A 27,426-nucleotide genomic window follows, 5' to 3' on the forward strand; every position below is an offset into this window, starting at 1 on the left:
GGAATGCTGCGATTCCCAGCGCTGGGAGCCGATCCCGGGCGCTGCCTCTGCTCCGGTTGGGCTCTTGGGGAGATAATTCCGGGATGAATCCGGGAAGGATTCCCTGTCCTGCTCGCTTCTCCCGGCTTTTTTAAGGGAATCGAGGATGGGATGGGAACAGGGATCGGCGGCTTTGAGGGCTCGGAAACCTTGGAAAACCGGGAAAAATCCCCAAACGGGGATGCTCCGGAATTCCTGCTCCAACCGGGAATCTCAGAGCCTTGGCCTGGAGGAGAAACCCCGGGAGGACGGAGGAGCCCCTTTGGAATGGGAAGAAGGGTTGGGAATTTGGGGGGGGTTGGAGGATCCCGGAGTCGGAATCCCGGGAATCGCGACCCTTGCAGGGCTGGCGGTGACGCTGATGGACGCGACCACGGACAAGGATCCCGAGGTGCAGGAGCAGATCCACGATTCCCTGTGTTCCCTGGGAGACGCGGATCCCGAGGAGATCCTGGACGCCTGCGGAGAGTACCTGCGGCAGCACGAGAAGGTCGGGAATTCCGGGAATTCCGGGAATTCCCAGGGTTGGGGAGGTGGGGAAATTCCGATGGAGCCTTCAAAGCCACGCCCGGGCCTTGGTTCCATCCCAAATTCCACAGGGATGGGAAATCCTGGGAATGGGGATCCCAAATCCTGGCCCTGAACCCATCCCAAATCCACAGGGATGGGAAATTCCAAAAAAATCCCCCAAAAATCCCCAAAATTCCCAAAAAAATCCCGAAAAAAATCCCCAAAAAATCCCCAAAAATCCCCAATCCCAGCCCTGCTCCCATCCCACCCCCCCAGCGAGGGCGATTCCAGCCGGGAATGGCCGCTCCAGCCCGGAATTCCAGCCCGGGCAGCCCTTTCCAGGGGGATATTCCCGAAAATCCCAGCCCGAGGCCGCTCCCTCTGCTCCTGTCCCTGTTCCCGGCCAGCAGATCCCGCCCTGGATCCCCCCTGGATCCCTTCAATCCCACTTTTCTCTGGGATGAGCTCTCCCAGCTCCCTTGGCCGCTCCTGGGAATTTCTCTGGAGCCATTCCCATCCCATTCCCGTCCCATCCTATCCCCATCCCATTCCCATTCCCAGAATTCCCAATCCCATTCCCATCCCATCCCATCCCATCCCCGTTCCCAATCCCATCCCATCCCCATTCCCATCCCAACCTATTCCCATTCCAATCCCAATCCCATTCCCATCCCATCCCCATTCCCAGAATTCCCATTCCCATCCGAATCCCATCCCATTCCCAGAATTCCCATCCCATTCCCCACCCCTCCATATCCTTTTCCCAGAGACCCCAAAATTCCCAGGATTGGAGCTTCCCCTTGGCACAGCGGGATGGGCCCAGATCCCAGCTGGTCCCAGCTAATCTGAGCTGATCCCAGTTGATCCCAGTTAATCACAGATAATCCCAGATGATCCCGGTGCCCATCCCAAGGCCGATCCCAGAGCCCATCCCGGTGCCCATCCCGGTGCCCATCCCGGTGCCCATCCCAGAGCCCATCCTGGTGCCCATCCCGGTGCCCATCCCGGTGCCCATCCCAGATGATCCCGGTGCCCATCCCAAGGCCGATCCCAGAGCCCATCCCGGTGCCCATCCCGGTGCCCATCCCGGTGCCCATCCCAGAGCCCATCCTGGTGCCCATCCCGGTGCCCATCCCGGTGCCCATCCCAGATGATCCCGGTGCCCATCCCAAGGCCGATCCCAGAGCCCATCCCGGTGCCCATCCCGGAGCCCATCCCAGTGCCCATCCCGGTGCCCATCCCGGTGCCCGTCCCAGTGCCCATCCCGGTGCCCATCCCGGTGCCCATCCCGGTGCCCGTCCCGGTGCCCATCCCGCATTCCCGCCCCGTTCCCAGCTGCCCATCCCGGTGCCCATCCCGGTGCCCATCCCGGAGCCCATCCCGGAGCCCATCCCGGTGCCCATCCCGGTGCCCGTCCCAGTGCCCATCCCGGTGCCCATCCCGGTGCCCATCCCGGAGCCCATCCCAGTGCCCATCCCAGAGCCCATCCCGGTGCCCATCCCGGTGCCCATCCCAGTGGCCATCCCGGTGCCCATCCCGGTGCCCATCCCGGTGCCCATCCCGCATTCCCGCCCCGTTCCCAGCTGCCCATCCCGGTGCCCATCCCAGTGCCCATCCCGGTGCCCATCCCGGTGCCCATCCCGCATTCCCGCCCCGTTCCCTGCTGCCCATCCCGGTGCCCATCCCGGTGCCCATCCCAGAGCCCATCCCAGAGCCCATCCCGGAGCCCATCCCGGTGCCCATCCCAGAGCCCATCCCGGTGCCCGTCCCGGTGCCCATCCCGCATTCCCGCCCCGTTCCCAGCTGCCCATCCCGGTGCCCGTCCCGGTGCCCATCCCGGTGCCCATCCCGCATTCCCGCCCCGTTCCCAGCTGCCCATCCCGGTGCCCATCCCGGTGCCCATCCCGGTGCCCGTCCCGGTGCCCATCCCGCATTCCCGCCCCGTTCCCAGCTGCCCATCCCGGTGCCCATCCCGGTGCCCATCCCGGTGCCCGTCCCGGTGCCCATCCCGCATTCCCGCCCCGTTCCCAGCTGCCCATCCCGGTGCCCATCCCGGTGCCCATCCCAGAGCCCATCCCAGTGCCCATCCCAGTGCCCATCCCAGTGCCCATCCCAGTGCCCATCCCCGTGCCCATCCCAGAGCCCATCCCAGTGCCCATCCCGGTGCCCATCCCGGTGCCCATCCCAGATGATCCCGGTGCCCATCCCAAGGCCGATCCCAGAGCCCATCCCGGTGCCCATCCCAGAGCCCATCCTGGAGCCCATCCCAGTGCCCATCCCGGTGCCCATCCCGGTGCCCATCCCGCATTCCCGCCCCGTTCCCAGCTGCCCATCCCGGTGCCCATCCCAGTGCCCATCCCAGAGCCCATCCCAGAGCCCATCCCAGAGCCCATCCCGGAGCCCATCCCGGTGCCCGTCCCGGTGCCCATCCCGGTGCCCGTCCCGGTGCCCATCCCGCATTCCCGCCCCGTTCCCAGCTGCCCATCCCGGTGCCCATCCCGGAGCCCATCCCGGAGCCCATCCCGGTGCCCATCCCGGAGCCCATCCCGGAGCCCATCCCGGTGCCCATCCCAGTGCCCATCCCGGTGCCCATCCCAGAGCCCATCCCGGTGCCCATCCCGGTGCCCATCCCGCATTCCCGCCCCGTTCCCAGCTGCCCATCCCGGTGCCCATCCCGCATTCCCGCCCCGTTCCCAGCTGCCCATCCCGGTGCCCATCCCGCATTCCCGCCCCGTTCCCAGCTGCCCATCCCGGTGCCCATCCCGCATTCCCGCCCCGTTCCCAGCTGCCCATCCCGGTGCCCATCCCGGTGCCCATCCCGGTGCCCATCCCAGAGCCCATCCCAGAGCCCATCCCGGTGCCCCTCCCGGTGCCCGTCCCGGTGCCCATCCCGCATTCCCGCCCCGTTCCCAGCTGCCCTATCCGTTCCGCGTGATCGTGCTGCGCTCCATGGAATCGGTGATCCGGAAGCACCTGGGGGAGCTGCGCAAGGGCCCGGCCGCGGCCGCGGCGGCGCTGGCGTCCCACGAGATGACCAAATCCAAGGTGGGAACGGGGGTGGGGGTTCGGGATTGGGAATGGGATTTGGGAATGGGAATGAGGGGATTGGGAATGGGAATGGGATTGTGAATGGTGGGAATGGGAACGGGAATGGTGGGAATGGGATTGGGAATGAGGGGATTGGGATTGGGAATGGTGGGAATGGGAATGGGGGGACTGGGAATGGGGTTGGGATTGGAGATAGTGGGATTGGGAATGGTGGGATTGGGATTGGTGGGAATGGGATGGGGAATGGGAATGGGATTGGGAATGAGGGGATTGGGATTGGGAATAGTGGGATTGGGAATGGGGGCATTGGGAATGGGATGGGAATGGGATTGGGAATGGGAATGGGGGGATTGGGAATGGGATTGGGAATGGGATTGGGAAGGGGGGGATTGGGAATGGTGGGATTGGGATTTGGGATTGGGAATGGGAATGGGGGGAATGGTGGGATTGAGAATGGGGAGATTGGGATTGGGGGGATTGGGAATGGGAATGGGGGGATTGGAAAAGATGGGAATGGTGGGATTTGGATTGGTGGGAATGGGATGGGGAATGGGAATGGGATTGGGAATGGGATGGGGAATGGGAATGGGATTGGGAATGGTGGAATTGGGAATGGTCGGATTTGGGGAAACTTCAGGAATTTTTGGGAAGTTTTTGGGGAGTTTGGGAATTTTGGGGAAAAGTTTCGGGAGGTTTGGGGAATTTTGGGGAAACTTTGGGAATTTTTGGAAAGCTTGGGAAATTTTGTGAAGTCGTGGGGAATTTTTGGAAAATTCAGGAAGTTTTGGGGAATTTTTGGGACGTTATGGGGAATTTTGGGGAAATCTGGGACCTTTCGGGGACTTCTGGGAGCTTTTGGGAACTTTCTGGAATCCCGGGGAGCTCCCAACCCATGGAAGGATCGCGACGGGATCGCTCCTCCCATCCCAACCCTTCCCGGAATTCCCGGCATTCCCGAAATTCCCGGAATTCCAGGAGCCCATCCAGGAGTGGCAGGAGGCCGCCAGCGACGTCCTGGTGGAAATCGGGAAGCGCTTCCTGAACAAAGTCATGGAAGAGGTGCTGGGCAAATTCCAGCCGGGAATTCTGCCCCACCCCTTCGTGCTCCGCACCTTCGCCGAGCTGGCGGCGGCCAACGGTGAGAGGCCGCCCGATCCCGGCGGAATTCCCGCCGGGAAACTCGGGAATTCCTCGGCAACCGGGATGGGGAGGTGGGAAAAGTGATTTGGGGGATTTTCCCGATTTTTCTGGGATTTTCTGGGATTTTCCCCGGATTTTCTGGGATTTTTCCCCAGATTTTTCCCTGGATTTTTCTGGGATTTTCTGGGATTTTTCCATGATTTTTTCCAGGAGTTTTATGGGATTTTTCCCGGATTTTTCCGGGATTTTCTGGGATTTTTCCCCGGATTTTTTCCTGGATTTTTCTGGGATTTTTCCCCAGATTTTTCCGGGATTTTCCCCAGATTTTTCTGGGATTTTCTGGGATATTTCCATGATTTTTTCTGGGATTTTTCTGGGATTTTTCCCGGATTTTTCTGTGATTTTTCTAGGATTTTTCCCAGAAATTTTTCTGGGATTTTTCTGTGATTTTCTGGGATTTTTCCATAATTTTTTCCAGGATTTTTCCGGGATTTTTCCAGGATTTTTCCCAGATTTTTCCCAGATTTTTCTGGGACTTTTCTGGGATTTTTCTGGGATTTTTCCCAGATTTTTCCCAGATTTTTCTGTGATTTTCTGGGATTTTTCCCCGGATTTTTTCCAGGATTTTTCCGGGATTTTCCCCAGATTTTTCTGGGACTTTTCTCGGATTTTTCGGAAAACTCGGGAATTCCTCGGGAATGGGGATGGGCAGCTGGGAAAAGTCGCTTTTCCCACCTTGGGAATTCTGGGATTGCCGGGAATTTGGGGGATTCCTCCGGTTTTCCCAACTCTTGGAGGGAATTCCAAGAGCTCGGCTGAGCCTGGGAAGGAGGGGATGGAATTTTTCCTGAGCCGGGACTTTCCCAAGCCGGAATTTTCCAGAACTGGAATTTTCCGGAGCCAGAATTTTCCCAAGCTGGAATTTTCCCGAGCTGGAATTTTCCCAATCTGGGATTTTCCAGAACCGGAATTTTCCCGAGCCGGAATTTTCCCAAACTGGAATTTTCCGGAACCGGAATTTTCCAGAACCGGAATTTTCCCGAGCCGGAATTTTCCAGAACTGGAATTTTCCAGAACTGGAATTTTCCTGAGCTGGAATTTTCCCGAGCCGGAATTTTCCCAATCCGGGATTTTTTTCCCGAGCCGGAATTCCCAGCTGCCCCTTTCCCGAGGCGTCTCCGGGAATTCCTCTGGAGACGGAGCCAAATCCCGGAATTTCCTGGGTGTTTCCCATTCCCGGCCGCCTTTGGTTGGGAATAAAACCTTTCCCGTTGTTTTTTTTTCCCTTTTCCCAGTTTTCGGGATGGTTCCGTTCCTGAATTCCATCCTGGGAACGCTGCTGCCCATGCTGGGAATGGCCCGGGCCGATCCCGCCAAATGCGGCTGCTGCTACGGTACCCAAAGAATTCCTCAACGTTCCCAGAAATTCCCCCAAAATTCCCCAAAAATCCCAACCCTTCCTGAAGCTTCCAAAAACCTTCCAAAAATTCCAAAAAATTGCTTAAAATTCCCAAAAATTCCTAAAAATTCCTAAAAATTCCCAGAAATTCCCAAAAAATCCCAACCCTTCCTGAAGCTTCCAAAAAGCTTCCAGAAATTCCTAAAAATTGCTTAAAATTCCCAAAAATTCCCAAAAATTCCCAAAAATTCCTAAAAATTCCCAGAAATTCCCAAAAAATCCCAACCCTTCCTGAAGCTTCCAAAAAGCTTCCAAAAATTCCTAAAATTTGCCTAAAATTCCTAAAAATTCCTAAAGATTCCCCAGAATTCCTAAAAATTCCCAGAAATTTCCAAAAAATCCCAACCCTTCCCGAAGCTCCCAAAAAGCTTCCAAAAATTCCTAAGAATTGCCCAAAATTCCCCTAAAATTGCCCAAAATTCCCAAAAAATCCCCGAAAAATCCCAAAAATCCCCCAAAAATTCCCAAGAAATCCCAAAAATTCCCAAAAAATCCCAACCCTTCCTGAAGCTTCCAAAACGCTTCCAAAAATTCCTAAAAATTGCCCAAAATTCCTAAAGATTCCCCAGATTCCCCTAAAAATTCCTAAAAGTTCCCCCAAAATTCCCAAAAATTCCCTACCCTTCCTGAAGCTCCCAAAAAGTTTCCAAAAATTCCTAAGAATTGCCCAAAATTCCCCTAAAATTGCCAAAATTTCCCAAAAATCCCCAAAACTTCCCCAAAAATTCCCCCAAATTCCCCCAAATTCCCCAAGGATTCCCAGCTTTCCCGGCATTCCCGGTTTTTCCAGCTCTGCAGCGCTTCAGCGAGAGCATCCAGGAATATTTGGCCAACCTGGACCAGGCCCCGGATCCCACGATCCGCAGGGACGCCTTTTCCCAGGAAATCGGCGCCGCCTTCGAGCTCCTGTTCTCGGCCTGGCTGCAGCACCGCGAGGCCAAGGTGGGAATGCCGCGATCGGGATCGGGATCCATCGGGATCAATCGGGATTGGGATCGGGATCGATCGGGATCGGGATCGATCAGGATTGGAATTGGAGTTGGGATTGGTTGCGATTGGGATTGGTGTCAGAATTGGGATCGGGATCGTCATCAGAATTGGGATTGGGATCAATCAGGATCGGGATCGGGATTGGGATTGGTTGGGATTGGGATCAATCAGGATCGGGATCGGGATTGGGATTGGTTGGGATTGGGATCGATCGGGATCGGGATTGGAGTCGGGATTGGGATCGGGATCGGGATTGGGATTGGGATTGGTCCAGATTGGAGTTGGGATTGGGAGTGGAATTGGGATTGGGATCGGGATCGGGATCGGGATTGGGATTGGTATTGGTCCAGATTGGAGTTGGGATTGGGAGTGGGATTGGGATTGGGATCGGGATGGGCACCGGGATTGGGATCGGGATCGGCACCGGGATTGGGATTGGGATCGATTAGGATCGGGGTTGGGATTGGGATCAGGATTGGGAACAATCAGGATCGGGGTTGGGATCGGGATTGGGATTCGATTGGGATCGGGATTGGGATTGGGATCAATCGGGATCAGGATTGGGATCGATTGGGATTGGTCAGGATTGGGATTGGAATTGGGATTGGTTGGGATTGGGATTGGTCAGGATTGGGATTGGGATCAATGGGGATCGTGATCGGGATGGATCGGGATTGGGATGGGGATCAGAATCGGGATTGATCAGGATTGGGATCGGGATTGGGATTGGGATGGGGATTGGGATCGGGATCGGGATCCATCGGGATCATTTGGGGCCGGGAATGGAATTGGGATGGGGATTGGGATCAGAATCAGCATTGATCAGGATTGGGATTGAGACCGATTGAGATCGGGATTGGGATCGGGATGGGGATTGGGATTGGGATCAGAATCGATTGGGATCAGAATCAGGATTGATCAGGATTGGGATTGGGATCGATTGGCACTGGGATCGGGATTGGGATGGGGATTGGGATCAGGATCACTTGGGGTCAGAATCAGGATTGATTGGGATTGGGATCGTTTGGGATTGGGATGGGGATTGATTGGGATTGGGATTGGGATCAGGATTGATCGGGATCAGGATTGGGATTGGGATTGGGATGGGAATTGGGATCAGGATCGGGATTGGGATCAGCATTGATCAGGATTGGGATCAGGATCATTTGGGATCGGGATGGGGATTGGGAATTGGGATCGGGATCGGGATGGGGATTGGGATTGATCGGGATCAGGATTGGGATCAGGATTGATCGGGATTGGGATGGGGCTTGGGATCAGGATCGGGATTGGGATCAGAATCAGGATTGATTGGGATCGGGATCGGGATCATTTGGGAGCCAGATGGGGATTGGGAATTGGGATCGGGATCAGGGTGGGGATTGGAATTGATTGGGATTGGGATTGGGATTGGGATCAGGATTGATCGGGATTGGGATGGGGATTGGGATCAGGATCGGGATTGGGATCAGAATCAGGATTGATCAGGATTGGGATCGGGATCATTTGGGATCGGGATCGGGATGGGGATTGGGATCAGAATCAGGATCAGCATCGGGATCCCTCGGGATCATTTGGGGCCGGGATTGGAATTTTCCGGAGTTTCCCGCCGGAAGTGCGGGATTTTCCGGGATTTTCCCGCCGCTCTTCCCGGCTTTCCAGGTGCGCCTGGCCGTGGTGGCGGCCCTGGGCCCCATGAGCTCCCTGCTTCCCGAGGAAAAGCTGGAAGAGCAACTCCCCAAGCTCCTGCCCGGAATCCTCGGCCTCTACAAGAAACACCCGGAGCCTTTTCCCATCTCCAAGGTCCGGGAATTCCTTCCCGGCCTCCGGAATGTTCTGGGAATCTTCTGGGAAGGGACAAAACCGGGATCAAAAGGATCCAGGGAGATCCAGGGCGGGATCTGCTCCCGGGAAAGGAGGGGTGGGAAAGGAGGGAGCGGCCGCAGGGTGGGAATTTTGGGAATATCCGCCCTGGAAAAAGCGGGAATTCCGGGATTTGTGGCTTTGGGAGGGAGCTGAAGCCGAGGATTCCCGGGAGAAGATCGATCGGGATTGGGATTGGGATTGGGGTCGTGATTGGGATTGGGATCGGGATAGGGATTGGGATTGATCGGGATTGGGATTGATCAGGATTGGAATTGGGATCGGAATTGGGATTGATCAGGATTGGGATTGATCGGGATCAGGATTGGTTGGGATTGGGATTGGGATCGGGGTCGTGATCGGGATTGGGATTGATTGGGATTGGGATTGGGATTGGGATTGGGATTGGGATTGGGATTGATCGGCATCAGGAATGGGATCGGGATACGGATTGGGATTGGGGTCGTGATTGGGATTGGGATTGGGATCGGGATCAGGATAGGATTGATTGGGATTGGGATTGGGATCGGGATCGGGGTCGTGTTCGGGATTGGGATTGATCGGGATCAGGATTGGGACTGGGATCAGGACTGGGATCAGGCTCGATTGGGATCAGGATCAGGATCGATCAGGATTGGGATTGATTGGGATTGATTGGGATTGCAGTTGGGATTGGGATTGGGGTCAGGGTCGGGATTGGGATTGGGATTGGGATCAAAGCTGGGAAATTCCCCATCCCAGCGGGAATTCCGGCAGCTCCGAGGTACCGGGAAACATTCCCGGAGATCCCTGGAATGTGGGGCTGGCGCAGGATTGCCGGGAATATCCCCTGGGATCGAGGAATCTCCCGATCCCGCCGCGTTTCCCGGGATTTCCCGGATTTTTTCTGGGATTTTTCCTGGATTTTTCCCGGATTTTTCTGGGATTTTTCCTGGGATTTTTCCCGGGATTTTTCCCGGATTTCCGGCTCCTTCCCGCAGAGCCTTTGCCAGATCCTGGAATCCTCAGTGGCCATCGGCAGCCGGAGCTTGGAAGCGCAGCTGGAGCCGCTCCTGGGAACGCTGCTCCTGCAGGTCGGGAATTCCCGCCGGGAATTTCCCCTTTGGAATCCTCCCCTTTGGCAGCCCTGGCTGGGAATTTTTCCAGGATTTTTCTGGGATTTTCCGGGAATTTTCTGGGATTTTTCCGGGATTTTTCCAGGATTTTTCCTGGAGTTTTCTAGGATTTTTCCCCGGATTTTTCTGGGATTTTTTTTTGAGATTTTTCTGTGATTTTCTGGGATTTTTCTGGTTTTTTTCTGGGATTTTTTCCAGGATTTTTCTTGGATTTTTCTGGGATTTTTCCAGGAGTTTTTCCTGGATTTTTCCAGGATTTTTTTGCGATTTTTTTCTGGGATTTTTCGGGGATTTTTCTGGGATTTTTTCCAGGATTTTTATGGGGTTTTTTCCTGGATTTTCCTGGGATTTTCCCCAGATTTCTCTGGGATTTTTCCAAGATTTTCCCAGGATTTTTCCAGGATTTTTCTGTTTTTTTTCTGGGATTTTCCCCAGATTTTTTTGGGATTTCTCTGGGATTTTTTCCAGGACTTTTTCCGGGATTTTTCTGGATTTTTTTCCTGGATTTTCCCGGGATTTTCCCCAGATTTTTCTGGCATTTTTCCAAGATTTTTCTGGGATTTTTTCCCAGGATTTTTCTGGGATTTTTTCACCTGATTTTTCTGGGGTTTTTCCAGAATTTTTCTGGGATTTTTCCCGGGACTTTCCTGGGGTTTTTCTGGGCTTTTCTGGGATTTTTTCAGGGTTTTCCCGTGATTTTCTGGGATTTTTCTGGATTTTTCTGGGATTTTCTGAGATTTTTCCAGGATTTTTCCTGGAATTTTCTGGGATTTTTCCCCGGATTTTCCCCGGATTTTTCCGGGATTTTTTCCAGGATTTTCCCCAGATTTTTCTGGGACTTTTTCTGCGACTTTCCTGGGATTTTTCCATGATTTTTCCAGGAAATTCCCGGGATCTTTTCTGGAATTTTTCCCAGGTTTTTCCCAGATGTTTCCCGGATTTTCCGGGATTTTCCTGGCATTTTCCTGGGATTTTTCCTGGGATTTTCCCCACATTTTTCCCAGATTTTCCCCGGATTTTTCTCTGATTTTTCTGGGATTTTTCCCAGATTTTCCTGGGATTTTCCTGCTATTTTCCCGGATGTTTCCAGGATTTTTCCAGCACTCTTTCCCGGACTTTTTCCCGGACTTTTCCCAGGTTTTCCCCCGTTTTCCCGCAGATCTGCGCTCCGGCCGATCCCAACGTTCCCACGAGCGCCAAGAACCACACGGAGCTGCTGCGCTGCTTCTCCGTCCTGGGTGAGCCATTCCCGGAATTCCAGGGATTTTTCCAGAGCCTCCGGAGCTGGAGGAGCCCCCCGGGAATTCCGGAGCCGGAAAAGGCCCCGGAACAGGCCGGAATTGCCGTTCCCGGCTGGGTTTGGATTCCAATCCCGAAATCCCAAACTCCCCATTCCCAGAATCCCAAACTTCCCATTCCCGGAATCCCAAATTCCCGGATTTCAATCCCAAACTCCCCAATCCCAGAATCCCGAACACCTCGTGCCCAGAATCCCAAATTCCCATTCCTGGAATCCCAAATTCACCAATCCCAGAACCCCAAACTCCCCAACCCCAGAATCCCAAATTCCCAGATTTCAATCCCAAACTCCCCATTCCCAGAACCTCCACAACCCTCGGCAATCCCGCAGCCGCGTTTACCTGGAATTTCGGGAATCCTCCCCCTGCAATTCCCACCTGCAATCCCCAAATTCCCCAATCCCAGAATCCCAAATTCCCTGATTTAATTCCCAAACTCCCCAATCCCAGAATCCCAAATTCCCTGATTTAATTCCCAAACTGCCCATTCCCAAAATCCCAAATTCCCTGATTTAATTCCCAAACTCCCCATTCCCAAAATCCCAAACTCCCCAATCCCAGAATCCCAAATTCCCCATTCCCAGAACCCCAAATTCCCCAATTTCAATCCCAAATTCCCCAATCCCAGAACCCCAAACTCCCCATTCCCAGAATCCCAAATTCCCCATTCCCAGAACCCCAAATTCCCCGATTTCAATCCCAAATTCCCCAATCCCAGAATTCCAAATTCCCTGATTTAATTCCCAAATTTCTCAATCCCGGAATCCCAAGCTCCCCAATCCCGAAATCCTAAATTCCTCATCCCCAGAATCCCAAATTTCCCATTCCCAGAACCCCAAATTCCCCAATCCCAGAATCCCAAATTCTGCAATCCCAGAATCCCAAATTCCTCATTCCCGGAATCCCAAATTCTCCAATCCCGGAATCCCAAACTCCCCATTCCCAGAACCCCAAATTCCCAGATTTCAATCCCAAACTCCCCAATCCCAGAATCCCAAATTCCCCGATTTCAATCCCAAATTCCCCATTCCCAGAATCCCAAATTCCCAGATTTCAATCCCAAACTCCCCAATCCCAGAATCCCAAATTCCCTGATTTAATTCCCAAATTCCCCATTCCCAGAATCCCAAATTCCCAGATTTCAATCCCAAACTCCCCAATCCCAGAACCCCAAATTCCCTGATTTTAATCCCAAACTCCTCAATCCCAGAACCCCAAACTCCCCAATCCCAGAACCCCCACAACCCTCGGCAATCCTGCAGCCGCATTTACCTGGAATTCCGGGAATCCCCATTCCCACCTGGAATTCCCACCCTTTTTGGCCTGAACTTGGGGCCGACAATTCCACGAGATTTCCCCCCCTTAAATCCCCCGGATTTCCTCCCTTCCCAGGCTGCTCCTTCCCGGATCGCCTCCTGCTTTTCCTGCTCCCCAAATCCGAGAGCGGCTCCGAGCGCGTCCGCGTGGCCTCGCTGCTCATCCTGCGCCAGATCATCAACAGCGCCCGTGAGTGCCCAAAATTCCCGCAATTCCCGCAATTCCGGCGATTCCGGCAATTCCGCCGCCGTTCCCAATCCCAACCCTCCCGCGAATACCGGGAATGGGATCGGGATCGGCCGAGCCGACCCTCGCTGGGTTGGGATGGGGGGGGGGGGGGGAATTCCCGGCGGGAATGGCGCCGCGCTGGAGTTTTTCGGGATCCGGAGCCCGGAATTCCCGGGATTTGTTTCCTTCCCAGCTTCCCAGCTGGAGCCCAAGAAATCCTTCATCGTCTCTTCGCTGAAGTTCCCGCTGCAGGATGGCAGCAATAAGGTATCCCGGGGTTTGCCAGAGGGAATTCCTGGGAATTCGGGATGGGTTCCGAGGGGCCCCGCGATTCCCAAAGATTCCGAACGCGGCGGAATTCCCGGGATTGACGCTCCCGGCAGCGCGGCACGGCTCCCTTTGCCCGGCTTTTCCTGGCTTTTCCTGGATTTCTTGCCCAGTTTTTCCCGGTTTTCCCCCTTTTTTCCCACTTTTTTCCCCCTTTTTTCCCCCTTATTTCCCAGTTTTCTCCCACTTTTTTCCCATTTTTTCCCACTTTTTTTTCCCATTTTCACCCCTTTTTCCCCCTTTTTCCCCACTTTTTTCCCGTTTTTTCCCCTTTTGTTCCGTTTTCACCCCTTTTTTCCCAGTTTTCCCCATTTTTTCCCTGTTTTCCCCCCTTTTTTCCCTTTTTTTTCCCCACTTTTTTCCCATTTTTCCCATTTTTTCCCTTGGTTTCTCCCCATTTCCTCCCCATTTCTCCCGGTTTTTTTCCCAGAATTCCTGCTGTTCCCGGCATTCCCATTTATCCCCAGCATTCCCATTTTTCCCACCCCTCATTCCCATTATTCCCAGCTCCCATTCCCAGTTTTCCCAGCTCTCATTCCCAGTTTTCCCACCACTCATTCCCGGTTTTCCCACCACTCATTCCCATTTTTCCCAACCATCATTCCCATTATTCCCACCCCTCATTCCCATTTTTCCCACCACTCATTCCCATTTTTCCCACCCCTCATTCCCGTTATTCCCACCCCTCATTCCCATTTTTCCCAACCATCATTCCCATTTTTCCCACCTCTCATTCCCGTTATTCCCACCCCTCATTCCCATTATTCCCACCCCTCATTCCCATTTTTCCCACCCCTCATTCCCAGTTTTCCCACCCCTCATTCCCGTTATTCCCACCCCTCATTCCCATTTTTCCCACCCCTCATTCCCAGTTTTTCCCACCTCTCATTCCCATTATTCCCACCCCTCATTCCCATTTTTCCCACCTCTCATTCCCACTTTTCCCACCCCTCATTCCCATTATTCCTGCCCCTCATTCCCATTTTTCCCACCCCTCATTCCCGTTATTCCCACCCCTCATTCCCATTATTCCCACCCCTCATTCCCATTATTCCCACCCCTCATTCCCATTTTTCCCACTCTAATTCCCGTTTTTCCCAGCTCTCATTCCCATTATTCCCACCCCTCATTCCCGTTATTCCCGCCCCTCATTCCCGTTATTCCCGCCCCTCATTCCCGGTTTCCCGCCCCTCATTCCCGCTTTTCCCGGCAGGTGAAGCGGGCTCTGCTGCAGCTCCTCAGTTCCATGGCTCCCCGCGGGTACCTGGAGCAGCCGGGGGCGGAAGCGCTCCTGGAATTCCTGGTGCGCCAGTGCGCGCTGCCGCCGGCCGCGGTGAGGATTCCCCAGTTCCCCTCCTTTTCCTCCTTTTCCCCGTCCTTTTCCTCCTTTTCATCCTTTTCTCCCCAATTCCCCTCCTTTTCCTCCTTTTCCTCCTTTTCCTCCTTTTCCTCCTTTTTCCTCCTTTTCCTCCTTTTCCCCGTCCTTTTCCCTCCTTTTCCTCCTTTTCCCCGTCCTTTTCCTCCTTTTCCTCCTTTTCTCCCCAATTCCCCTCCTTTTCCCTCCTTTTCCCTCCTTTTCCCTCCTTTTCCCTCCTTTTCCCTCCTTTTCCCTCCTTTTCCCTCCTTTTCCCTCCTTTTTCCTCCTTTTTTCTTCTCCTTTTCCTCCTTTTCCCCCTCCTTTTCCTCCTTTTTCTCCTTTTCCCTTCTTTTCCCTCCTTTTTCCTCCTTTTTCTTCTCCTTTTCCTCCTTTTCCCCCTCCTTTTCCTCCTTTTTCTCCTTTTCCCTTCTTTTTCCTCCTTTTTCCTCTTTTTTCTTCTCCTTTTCCCTCCTTTTCCCTCCTTTTTCCTCCTTTTCCCTCCTTTTCCCTCCTTTTTCCTCCTTTTCCCTCCTTTTCCCTCCTTTTCCCTCCTTTTCCCTCCTTTTCCCTCCTTTTCCCTCCTTTTCCCTCCTTTTTCCTCCTTTTTCTTCTCCTTTTCCTCCTTTTCCCCCTCCTTTTCCTCCTTTTTCTCCTTTTCCCTCCTTTTCCCTCCTTTTCCCTCCTTTTCCTCCTTTCCCTCCGTTTTCCTCCTTTTTCCTCCTTTTTCTTCTCCCTTTCCCTCCTTTTCCCTCTGTTTCCCTCCTTTTCCTCCTTTTCCGACCTTTTCCCTCCTTTTCCCTCCTTTTCCCTGTCCTTTTCCCTCTTTTTCCTCCTTTTCTCCCCAATTCCCCCTCCTTTTCCGCCTTTTCTCCGTCCTTTTCCCTCCTTTTCCCTCCTTTTCCTCCTTTTCTCCCCAATTCCCTCTCCTTTTTCCTCCTTTTTCCTCCTTTTCCTCCTTTTCCTCCTTTTCCTCCTTTTCTCCCCAATTCCCTCTCCTTTTTCCTCCTTTTTCCTCCTTTTCCTCCTTTTCCCTCCTTTTCCTCCTTTTCTCCCCAATTCCCTCTCCTTTTTCCTCCTTTTTCTTCTCCTTTCCCCCCATTTTCCCTCCTTTTCTCTCCTTTTTCCTCCTTTTTCTTCTCCTTTTCCTTCATTTTGCCTCCTTTCCCCCATTTTCCCTCCTTTTCCCTCCTTTTTCCTCCTTTTTCCTCTTTTTTCCCGTTTTCCCTCTTTTCCACCTTTTCCCTCCTTTCCCTCCTTTTCCCTCCTTTTGCCTCCCTTTCCCCCCTTTTTCCCTCTCCTTTTCCCTCTTTTCCACCTTTTCCCTCCTTTCCCTCCTTTTCCCTCCTTTTGCCTCCCTTTCCCCCCTTTTTCCCTCTCCTTTTCCCTCTTTTTCCCCCCTTTTCCCTCCTTTTCCCTCTTTTTCCCCCTTTTTTCTCCTTTTTCTTCTCCTTTTCCCTCCTTTTCCCCCCTTTTTCCTCCTTCCCCCCTTTTTCCCTCTCCTTTTCCTTCTTTTCCCTCCTTTTTCCCCCTTTCTCTTCTCCTTCTTCCTCCTTTCCCCCCTTTTCCCCCCTTTCCCCTCTTTCCCTCCTTTTCCCATTCCTTTTCCCCCTTTTCTCCTCCTTTTCCTCATTTTCCCCTTTTTCCCCTCTTTTCCCCCCTTTTCCCACTCCTTTATCCCCTTTCCCCTCCTTTTCCCCCTTTTTCCCCTCCTTTTCCCCTTTTTCCCTCCCCTTTTCCCCTTTTCCCCCCTTTTCCCTCCTTTTCCCCCCCTTTTCCCCTTTTCCCTCCCCTTTCCCCCCTTTTCCCCCTCTCCTTTCCCCCCACCCCCCCCTCACCCTCATCCCATCCAATCCGGGATCCCTCTCCAACGATCCCGAGGCGCGGAATTTTTTTTGGGGAATCTTCTCCCTTTCTCTCCCAGCCCCCCGGAATTCCAGAGGCGGATCCCGAGGATCCCACGAGCGACAGCATCCGGAGCATCAGCGTCAGCACCCTGCTGCTGCTCAGCACCACCGTGGACAGGATGAGCCACGTGCGTTTTCCCGGGAATTCCCCTTTTATCCCGGGAATTCCCACCCGGGAATTCCCAAAAAAAAACCCCAAACCAACCCCCCAGCCGAGCCCCCCTTGGGAATCCCAGGATATTCCCCGTTCCCGTCGTCGGGATGGGTCGGGATCGCTCCCGATCCTCGCAGGAGTCGGGGTCGGGATTGGGATTCTTGATGGGAATTCCAGGAGAATTCCGGGAGAATTCGGGGAGAATTCCAGAGCCTTTCTCCAGGGAGGGAATTCCCAAAGAATTCGGGATCGTCCCAGCCCTGGAACATCCTGGGAATAGCGGGAGGGGTCCCTCGGGAATGGGATCATCCCAAAATCCCCTCCGTTCCCAGCCCATTCCCAGGATTCCGAGGCCGCATCGGCCCCTCCAGGAGGGAATTCCCACATTCCCACATTCCCACCCCCCTTATCCCAAATTTTCCCGCTCATCCCGGAATTTCCACCCCCCCTTATCCCGGATTTTCCCGCTCATCCCGGAATTCCCACCCCCTTTATCCCGGATTTTCCCACTCATCCCACCCCTTATCCGGGATTTTCCCGCCCATCCCGGAATTCCCACCCCTCCTTATCCCGGATTTTCCCTCTCATCCCAATGGAATGGGCTGGGAATGGGTTTGGAATGGGCTGGGAATGGGTTGGGAATTCAAACCCCCTCCGATCCCACTTCATTCCCGCTTTTCCCAGCCCTTTTCCCACTTTTCCCAGCCCTTTTCCAGCCCTTTCCCAGCCCTTTCCCAGCCCTTTTCCTGCTTTTCCCAGCCCTTTCCTGCCCTTTTCCCACTTTTCCCGCTTTTCCCAGCCCTTTTCCCCCTTTTCCCACCTTTTTCCCAGCCCTTTTCCCGCTTTTCCCAGCCCTTTTCCTGCTTTTCCCACCCTTTTCCCAGCCCTTTTCCCACCCCTTTCCCAGCCCTTTTCCCAGCTTTTCCCAGCTTTTTCCCAGCCCTTTTCCCCCTTTTCCCACTTTTCCCGGCCCTTTTCCCACCCTTTTCCCAGCCCTTTTCCCAGCTTTTCCCAGCTTTTTCCCAGCCCTTTTCCCACTTTTCCCAGCCCTTTTCCCACCCTTTTCCCAGCCCTTTCCCAGCCCTTTTCCCGCTTTTCCCATCTCTTTCCCAGCCCTTTTCCCAGCCTTTTCCCAGCCCTTTTCCCGCTTTTCCCAGCCCTTTTTCTGCTTTTCCCAGCCTTTTCCCAGCCCTTTTCCCACTTTTCCCAGCCCTTTTCCCGCTTTTCCCAGCCCTTTTCCCAGCCCTTTTCCCAGCCCTTTTCCCAGCCCTTTTCCCGATTTTCCCGCAGGTCCTGTGGCCCTTCCTGCTGCAATTCCTGATCCCGGCCCAGTTCGGAGCCGCCCTGACCCCGCTCTGCCGGAGCCTGACCTTCCTGGCCCTGAAAAACCGGGAAGAGCAGCCGGAAAACGCGGCCCCGCCGCGCTCCGAGCGCCACGGTACATCCCGGAAAACCTCGGGAAAAAATTCGGGATGAGGGATGAGGGGGGAGGGGTCGGGAATTCCGCAGGAATTGATTTTTTTTCCCGGTTTTTTTTTTCCTTCCTTCTCTTCCCAGCCCATCTCCCTTCTCCCCAGGCTCTGACCACGCGGCTCCTGGTGAGTTCGGCACCCGGAATTCCCGGGAATTCCCCTGGAATTCGGGGCCCAAAAAAAATGGGAATGAACAAATCCCCGCCCCCCCCCATCCCGGAATCGGTGCCGGAGAATCCGGAGCGGCCTCGGTCCTGGGAGGAGAATCCCGGGATCATCCCGAGGCTCCCGTCCCGCCCTGACCGTTCCGGCATTCCCTGATTTCGGGATCGTTCCCTGGTTTCGGGGTCATTCCCTGATTTTGGGATCATTCCATGATTTCAGGATCGTTCCCTGATTTCGGGGTCATTCCCTGATTTCAGCATTCCCTGATTTGGGATCGTTCCCTGATTTCAGGGTTCTCTTTTTTTGGCATTCCCTGATTTCAGGATGATTCCCTGATTTCGGGATCGTTCCCTGATTTCGGGATGGTTCCCATTTTTCCCAGTTTTTAACCCCTTCCCCCCCAAATTCCCTCATTCCCAGCGTCCCATTCCCACTTTTTCCCCAGGAATTCCCATCCTGTGCCATTCCCAGCTCTCATTCCCAGTTTCATTCCCATTTTTCCCAGTTTTTAACCCTTCCCCCCCAAATTCCCTCATTCCCAGCATCCCATTCCCACTTTTCCCACCGGAATTCCCTTTCATGCCTTTCCCAGCTCTCATTCCCAGTTTCATTCCCATTTTTCCCAGTTTTTAACCCTTCCCCCCCCAAATTCCCTCATTCCCAGCGTCCCATTCCCACTTTTTCCCCCGGAATTCCCATCCCGTGCCTTTCCCAGCTCTCATTCCCAGTTTCATTCCCACTTTTCCCAGTTTTTAACCCTTCCCCCCCCAAATTCCCTCATTCCCAGCGTCCCATTCCCACTTTTTCCTCTGGAATTCCCTTCCGTGCCGTTCCCAGCTCTCATTCCCGCTCTCATTCCCGCTTTTCCCGCTTTTCCAGGTGGTCTCCTCGCAGCCTTTCCTCGGGAACGGCCGGGGCGCCGCCGCCCTGCGCCTGCTCCAGGCGCTCCGGCTCCATCCCGACCTGGAAAACCTCTGGAATAAGGAAATCCCGCTGCTGCTGGAGCACCTGGAAGGTGGGAAAAGGCTCCGGATCCAATCGGAATTCCCGGATTTCCCCTTCCGGGATGGTCAAGGGGGGGGTTTTTTTGGGATTGGGAAGGTCCCGAAAATGGGATTTTCCCGCTGGGTTTGGGATGGGATTTTCCGGGTGCTGCTGATTCCCGGTTTTCCGGGGGTTGGGAATGGGGTGGGGGAGTTTTGGGAGTGGTTTGGGGTGGGTTTTGGGGGGTTGGGAGGGGGAGGTTGGGGTGGGATTGTGGGATTATGGGATAATGGGAATGGTGGGATGGTGGGATGGTGGGATTGTGGGATTGTGGGATAATGGGAATGGTGGGATGGTGGGATTGTGGGATTGTGGGATTGTGGGATTGTGGGATAATGGGAATGGTGGGATGGTGGGATGGTGGGATTGTGGGATTGTGGGATTGTGGGATAATGGGAATGGTGGGATTGTGGGATTGTGGGATTGTGGGATAATGGGAATGGTGGGATCGTGGGATTGTGGGATTGTGGGATAATGGGATCCATGGGAATGATGGCATCATGGGATTGTGGGAATGATGGGATCATGGGATCGTGGGATTATGGGATGGGAAGGATGGGATCATGGGAATGATGGGATCATGGGATTGTGGGATAATGGGATGGGAATGATGGGATCATGGGATTGTGGGATCCGTGGGATCCGTGGGATCGATGGGATGGGAAGGATGGGATAATGGGATTGTGGGATCTGTGGGATTCATGGGAATGAGGGGATGATGGGATCCATGGGATTATGGGAGTGATGGGATCATGGGATTTTGGGATCTGTGGGATCCATGGGAATGATGGGAATGAAGGGGTCATGGGATAATGGGATCATGGGAATCATGGGATCCATAGGATCAGGGGAATGATGGGATCATGGGATCATGGGATGGGAAGGATGGGATTATGGGATTGTGGGATCTGTGGGATCCATGGGAATGATGGGATCATGGGATCCATGGGAATGAGGGGATCATGGGAATCGTGAGATTATGGGATCCATGGGATCATGGGATCATGGGATGGGAAGGATGGGATAATGGGATCGTGGGATTGGTGGGATCCATGGGAATGACGGGATCATGGGATCCATGGGAATGATGGGATCCATAGGATCATGGGAATGATGGGATCATGGGGTCATGGGATAGGAATGATGGGATCATGGGATTGTGGGATCAGGGGATGGGAATGATGGGATTATGGGAACATGAGATTATGGGATGGGAAGGATGGGATCATGGGACTATGGGATCGTGGGATCCATGGGAATGACGGGATCATGGGAATCATGGGATTATTGGATTATGGGATTGTGGGATCCATGGGATCCATGGGAATGATGGGTTAATGAGATCATGGGAATGATGGGATGATGGGATCCATAGGATCCATGGGATCATAGGAATGATGGGATCATGGGATGGGAATGATGGGATCATGGGATTGTGGGATGGGAATGATGGGATCATGGGATCATGGGATCCATGGGATGGGAATGATGGGATCATGGGATCCATGGGCATGATGGGATAATGGGATAATGGGAATCATGGGATAATGGGATGATGGGATCAGGGATGGGAATGATGGGATTATGGGATTGTGGGATCTGTGGGATTCATGGGAATGATGGGATAATGGGATCCATGGGAATGATGGGAATTATGGGATCATGGGATTGTGGGAATCATGGGAATGATGGGAATGATGGGATTATGGGATCCATGGGATTGTGGGATCAGTGGGATCCATGGGAACCATGAGATCATGGGATCATGGGAATGATGGGATAACGGGATCATGGGATGGGAATGAGGGGATAGTGGGATAATGGGATCCATGGGATCATGGGAATGATGGGATCATGGGATAATGGGATCCGTGGAATCCATGGGAATGAGGGGATAATGGGATCATGAGATCTGTGGGATCATGGGAATGATGGGATAATGGGATCATGGGATCCACAGGATGGGGATGATGGGATTATGGGATAATGGGATCCATGGGATCCATGGGAATGATGGGATCATGGGATTGTGGGATGATGGGATCAGAGGATGGGAATGATGGGATTGTGGGATTGTGGGATTGTGGGATCCATGGGATCATGGGAATAATGGGATGATGTGATCATGGGAATGATGGGAATGATGGGATAATGGGATAATGGGATAATGGGATGGGAATGATGGGATAATGGGATCATGGGAATTATGGGATGGGAACGATGGGATGGATCATGGGATTATGGGATCCATGGGATAATGGGATCCATAGGATCCATGGGATCATGGGAATGATGGGATACTGGGATTATGGGATTGATGGGATGGGAATGATGGGATCATGGGATCGTGGGAATGATGGGATCATGGGAATAATGGGATTGTGGGAATCATGGGAATCAGGGCATAATGGGACCCCTAAAAATTCCCTAAACAAGCCTCTGAAAATTCCCTAAAAACCCCTCAAAATTCCCTAAAAAAAACCCTGAAAATTCCGTAAAAAAACCCCTCAAACTTCCCTAAAAGGACCCCTAAAAATTCCCTAAAAGGACCCCTAAAAATTCCCTAAAAAACCCCTCAAAATTCCCTAAAAAAACCCCTCAAAATTCCCTAAAAGGACCCCTGAAAATTCCGTAAAACCCCCCTGAAAATTCCCTAAAAAACCCCTGAAAATTCCGTAAAACCCCCCTGAAAATTCCCTAAAACCCCCCAGGCTCCCGCCCCTGCAGCCTTTATCCCAAGGCCCTCTCCAGCTCTGCCGGAGCCCCTGGAATTCTCCTGGAATTCTCCTGGAATTCCCTTGGAATTCCCCTTTCCCAGCTCATTCCCGCACCCCTCCAATCCCAGATCCCAGATCCCGGATCCCGATCCCAGCTGGGATCCCAGCAGGATTCCCGCTTTTCCAGCTTTCCCAGCATTTCCCGCATCCCGAATCCTTTCCCTCGGGAATGCTCCCAGCCCCTCCCCCCCCATTCCCGCATTCCCGCATTCCCGGATCCCTCGGAATTCTCAGGATCCCGCTTGGATTTTCCCCAGGGACCACCGAGGATTCCCTGTGCCAGCAGGAATGGGAAGAGAAGCTGCTCCAGGTGCGCATCCCGGGAACGCCGGGAAAGCTTTTCCCTGGATTTTTGGCTCTGGGAAAGGGCTGGGAAGCTCCAAATCCCGGGAGCTTTTCCCATGGAATTGGGGAGGGAGAAGCTCTGGGAGCCGGGCAGGGCCTGTCCCGATGCCGGGGGAAAAGGGGCCGGGCGGCATTCCCGGGAATTTGGGATGGGGAGCCGGCATTCCAAAGGGTCGGCAGCGTTCCATGGGAAATTGGGATGGGAAACGAGCATTCCAGAGGGATTTGGGATGAAAAACTGGGATTCCACAGGGTCCTCAGCATTCCAGGGGAATCTGGGATGGAACCCCGGCATTCCAAAGGGATTTGGGGTGGAAAACCAGAATTCCAAAGGTTTCTTAGACTTCCACTGGGATTTGGGATGGGAAACCGGGATTCCAGAGGCTCCTCAGCATTCCATGGGAAATTGGGATGGGAAACGAGCATTCCAGAGGGATTTGGGATGAAAAACCGGGATTCCAAAGGGATTTGGGATGGGGAACCGGGATTCCAGAGGCTCCTCAGCATTCCAGTGGGATTTGGGATGGGGAACCGGCGTTCCATAGGGATCTGGAATTCCATAGGAGAAACCAGAATTCCAAAGGGTCGGCAGCATTCCATGGGAAATTGGGATGGAAAACGAGGATTCCAAAGGGATTTGGGATGGGAAAGCGGGATTCCAGAGGCTCCTCAGCATTCCATGGGAAATTGGGATGGAAAACGAGGATTCCAAAGGGATTTGGGATGGGAAAGCGGGATTCCAAAGGGATTTGGGATGGAAAACTGGGATTCCGAAGGGTCGGCAGCATTCCGTGGGAAATTGGGATGGGAAACGAGGATTCCAAAGGGAAATTGGGATGGGTGGGAAACCGGGATTCCAAAGGGATTTGGGATGGGAAACCAGGATTCCAGAGGCTCCTCAGCATTCCAGAGGGATTTGGGATGGGGAACCGGCGTTCCATAGGGATCTGGAATTCCATAGGAGAAACCAGGATTCCAAAGGGTCGGCAGCATTCCGTGGGAAATTGGGATGGAAAACCGGGATTCCAGAGGGATTTGGGATGGGAAACTGGGATTCCGAAGGGTCGGCGGCATTCCTGGGGATTTGGGATGGAAAACCGGGATTCCATTGGGATTTGGGGTGGGAAACCAGAATTCCAAAGGCTCCTCAGCATTCCAGGGCAATCTGGGATGGAAAATGAGGATTCCAAAGGGATTTGGGATGGAAAACCGGGATTCCAGAGGCTCCTCAGTATTCCAGGGGAAATTGGGATGGGAAACGAGCATTCCAGAGGGATTTGGGGTGGAAAACCAGAATTCCAAAGGTTTCTTAGACTTCCATTGGGATTTGGGACCGGGAGCTGGCATTCCAAAGGGATTCCATGGGAAATTGGGATGGGAAACCAGGATTCCAAAGGGATTTGGGATGGGGAACCAAGATTCCAAAGGCTCCTCAGCATTCCAGGGGAATCTGGGATGGGATCCCCAACATTCCAGAGGGATCCGGGATGGGATCCCCAACATTCCAGAGGGATCTGGGATGGGATCCCCAACATTCCAGAGGGATCCGGGATGGGATCCCCAACATTCCAAAGGGATCTGGGATGGGATCCCCAACATTCCAGGGGAATCTGGGATGGGATCCCCAACATTCCAGAGGGATCCGGGATGGGATCCCCAACATTCCAGAGGGATCTGGGATGGGATCCCCAACATTCCAGGGGAATCTGGGATGGGATCCCCAACATTCCAGAGGGATCCGGGATGGGATCCCCAACATTCCAGAGGGATCCGGGATGGGATCCCCAACATTCCAGTTCCTCCGGGAATCCCTGGCGGCCATCCCGGAGAAATCCTGGATTTGCCCTTTGGTGTCGGAGATGTTCCGGCAGCTCCGCGGCTCCGACGGCTCCCAGCTGGAAAAGGTGACGATTGGGAAAATCCGGGAGCTTCGCCCGCCTCATCCCGAGGTTTTTCCCGCTGGAATTCCCGGTGTTTTCCCAGAATTTCCTCTACAGATCCATGGGAACGGCGCTGGGGGCGTGTCCCAGTAAGGAGCTGGTCCGGAAGCAGCTCCAGGAACTCCTGGAAAACGCCCGGTACCGGGAAGAGGCCGAGCGGGAGGTGAGGGATGAGGCCGGAAAATCCTCGGGATCCAGGGAAGAGGGAATTTTGGGAATGTTCCTGTTGGGAAAGGGGCGGAGCCGCCGCTCCCAGGGCGGGTTTTGGAATCTCTGGGAATGGGGGTGGGGCTCGGGGTTTTCCGAAGGGAACGGTGCTGGAAATCCTGGAATTCTGGGGGATCCGTAAGGAATTTGTGGAATTCTGGGGGATGGCCACTGAAATCCTGGGATTCCGGGGGATCTCCACTAAAATCCTGGAATTCTGGGGGATCCTTAATGAATTCATGGAATTTCACGGTATTCCCACTAAAATCCTGGAATTTCATGGTATCTCCATTAAAATCCTGGAATTCCGGGGGATCCATGATGAATTCATGGAATTCCAGGGGGGATCGCCACTGAAATCCTGGGATTTCCTGGAATTTCCATTAAAATCCTGGAATTCCGGGGGATCCATGATGAATTCATGGAATTCTGGGGGATCGCCACTGAAATCCTGGGATTTCGTGGAATCTCCACTAAAATCCTGGAATTCTGGGGGATCGATAAGGAATTCATGGAATTCCAGGGGGTGTCCACTAAAATCCTGGAATTTCCTGGAATTTCCATTAAAATCCTGGAATTCTGGGGGGATCCTTTCTGAATTCATGGAATTCCATGGAATCCTGACAAAAATCCTGGAATTCCGTGGGCATCCCTTCGAAATTCATGGAATTCCTGGGAATCCTGACTGAAATCCTGGATTTCTGTGGAATCCCTGCTAAAATCCTGGAATTCCATGGGATCCCGACTAAAATCCTGGAATTCCAAGGAATCCAACTAAAATCCTGGAATTCCCTGGGGGTCCCTTCAAAATTCATGGAATTCCGGGGAATCCCGACTAAAACCCTGGAATTCCTTGGGATCCAGCTAAAATCCTGGAATTCTGGGGGATCCTGGAATTCCGTGGAATGCCTTCTAAAATCCTGGAATTCCAAGGAATCCTGACTGAAAATCCTGGAATTCCCTGCGGGGGTCCCTTCGAAATTCATGGAATTCCTGGGAATCCCGACTACCTAGAATTCCAAGGAATTCTGATAAAAATCCTGGAATTCCTTGGGATCCAACTAAAATTCTGGAATTCCGTGGATCCCCTTCTAAAATCCTGGAATTCTAAGGAATCCAGCTATAACCCTGGAATTCCATGGGATCTCCACTAAAATCCTGGAATTCCCTGGAATCCCGACTAAAAATCCTGGAATTCCCTGGGGGGATCCCTTCAAAATTCATGGAATTCCGTGGAATCCCCACTAAAATCCCGGAATTCCACCCACGGAATTCCCGCTATCCCGGGATGTTCCCGGCACCTTCCCAGGGCTGCGGCAGCTCCGGCTTTTCTGGGAATTCCATCCCGGCTCCTTCCCAGGGAAAAAAATTCCAGAGGTTTTGGAGCTTCCCCTCCCCCCCCCCCCATTCCTGCTCATTCCCTGCCCTGGAGCTGAGGTTGGGATTGAGCTTTTCCAGCTTTTTTCCAGCTTTTTTCCAGCTTTTTTCCAGCTTTTTTCCAGCTTTTCCACCCCATCCAACATTCCCAGTTCCCGTTTTCCTTGGCCGCAGGTTGGAATTCATGGAATTCCAGCCTGGGAATTCCAGCCTCTGGTTGGAATTCATGGAATTCCAGCCGGGAATTCCAGCCGGGATCGAGTCCATCCACGCCCCAGCACCGTTGGAATTCCCTCGGCGCCGCTCAGGAGCCGGCAATTCTGGCCGGGAAAACTTTGGGAATTCCTGAGCGGCTCCTCCCGGGCTTTATTCCCGGAATTCCCGCAGGGCCTGGCTTCGTGCTTCGGGATCTGCGCCCGGGATCACCTGGAAGAGACGCTGGAAAAGCTGGAGGAGTTCCTGAAATCCGACGTCTTCAAGAAATCCCTGGGATTGTTCAGCATCTTCAAGGTGGGAATTCCTTGGGATTCCCGGGAATGGGAATGGGGAATTCCTGGGAGCGGCCGGGGGGCCTGATCCTGGAGAAAAAAGTGGGATTGAAGGGATCCAGGAGGGATCCAGGGCGGGATCTGCTGGCCGGGAACAGGGACAGGAGCAGAGGGAGCGGCCTCGGGCTGGGATTTTCGGGAATATCCCCCTGGAAAGGGCTGCCCGGGCTGGAATTCCAGGCTGGAGCGGCCATTCCCGGCTGGAATCGCCCTCGCTGGGGGGGTGGGATGGGAGCAGGGCTGGGATTTGGGATCCCCATTCCCAGGATTTGTGGGATGGGATCAGGGCTGGGATTTGGGATCCCCATTCCCAGGATTTGTGGGATGGGATCAGGGCCGGGATTTGGGATCCCCATTCCCAGGATTTCCCATCGCTGTGGATTTGGGATGGGAGCAGGGCCGGGATTTGGGATTTTGGGGATTTTTTTGGGGAATTTTTGGGGGTTTTTGGGGATTTTTGGGGATTTTTTTGGGATTTCCCATCGCTGTGGATTTGGGATGGGAGCAGGGCCGGGATTTGGGATTTTGGGGGAATTTTTGGGGAATTTTGGGGATTTTTTTGGGGAATTTTTGGGGATTTTGGGGGAATTTTGGGGATTTTTTGGGGAATTTTGGGGATTTTTGGGGATTTTTTTGGGATTTCCCATCGCTGTGGATTTGGGATGGGATCTGGGCTGGGATTTGGGATTTTCGGTATTTTTGGGGATTTTTTGGGAATTTTTGGGATTTTTTGGGATTTTTTGGGGAATTTTGGGGATTTTTGGGGATTTTTTTGGGATTTCCCATCGCTGGGGGTGTGGGA

General features: G+C 53.5%; 1 protein-coding gene across 4 annotated transcripts in view; it reads left to right on the top strand.

Moving 5' to 3' along the window:
• The window catches only part of MROH1 (maestro heat like repeat family member 1), a 76,161-nt gene that overhangs the window by 1,275 nt on the left and 47,460 nt on the right, over window positions 1-27,426 (top strand). For all 4 annotated transcript variants that reach the window (XR_004243338.1, XR_004243339.1, XM_032125521.1 and 1 more), the window contains exons 2-20: window positions 384-529; window positions 3,463-3,594; window positions 4,573-4,735; window positions 6,033-6,131; window positions 6,987-7,138; window positions 8,849-8,989; window positions 10,030-10,122; window positions 11,324-11,402; window positions 12,855-12,968; window positions 13,201-13,274; window positions 14,548-14,667; window positions 16,613-16,723; window positions 18,040-18,187; window positions 18,307-18,347; window positions 19,266-19,401; window positions 22,465-22,517; window positions 24,349-24,456; window positions 24,536-24,655; window positions 26,464-26,586. Coding sequence is in view for 2 of the 4 variants with exons in the window: in XM_032125521.1 (XP_031981412.1) it covers window positions 384-529; window positions 3,463-3,594; window positions 4,573-4,735; window positions 6,033-6,131; window positions 6,987-7,138; window positions 8,849-8,989; window positions 10,030-10,122; window positions 11,324-11,402; window positions 12,855-12,968; window positions 13,201-13,274; window positions 14,548-14,667; window positions 16,613-16,723; window positions 18,040-18,187; window positions 18,307-18,347; window positions 19,266-19,401; window positions 22,465-22,517; window positions 24,349-24,456; window positions 24,536-24,655; window positions 26,464-26,586 (2,153 nt within the window). In the remaining 2 variants the exon portion in view is untranslated. The remainder of the gene's footprint in view (window positions 1-383; window positions 530-3,462; window positions 3,595-4,572; window positions 4,736-6,032; window positions 6,132-6,986; window positions 7,139-8,848; window positions 8,990-10,029; window positions 10,123-11,323; window positions 11,403-12,854; window positions 12,969-13,200; window positions 13,275-14,547; window positions 14,668-16,612; window positions 16,724-18,039; window positions 18,188-18,306; window positions 18,348-19,265; window positions 19,402-22,464; window positions 22,518-24,348; window positions 24,457-24,535; window positions 24,656-26,463; window positions 26,587-27,426) is intronic.

This window comes from Corvus moneduloides, chromosome 1 (assembly GCF_009650955.1).
Source record: "Corvus moneduloides isolate bCorMon1 chromosome 1, bCorMon1.pri, whole genome shotgun sequence".
Classification (NCBI taxonomy): Eukaryota; Metazoa; Chordata; class Aves; order Passeriformes; family Corvidae; genus Corvus; species Corvus moneduloides.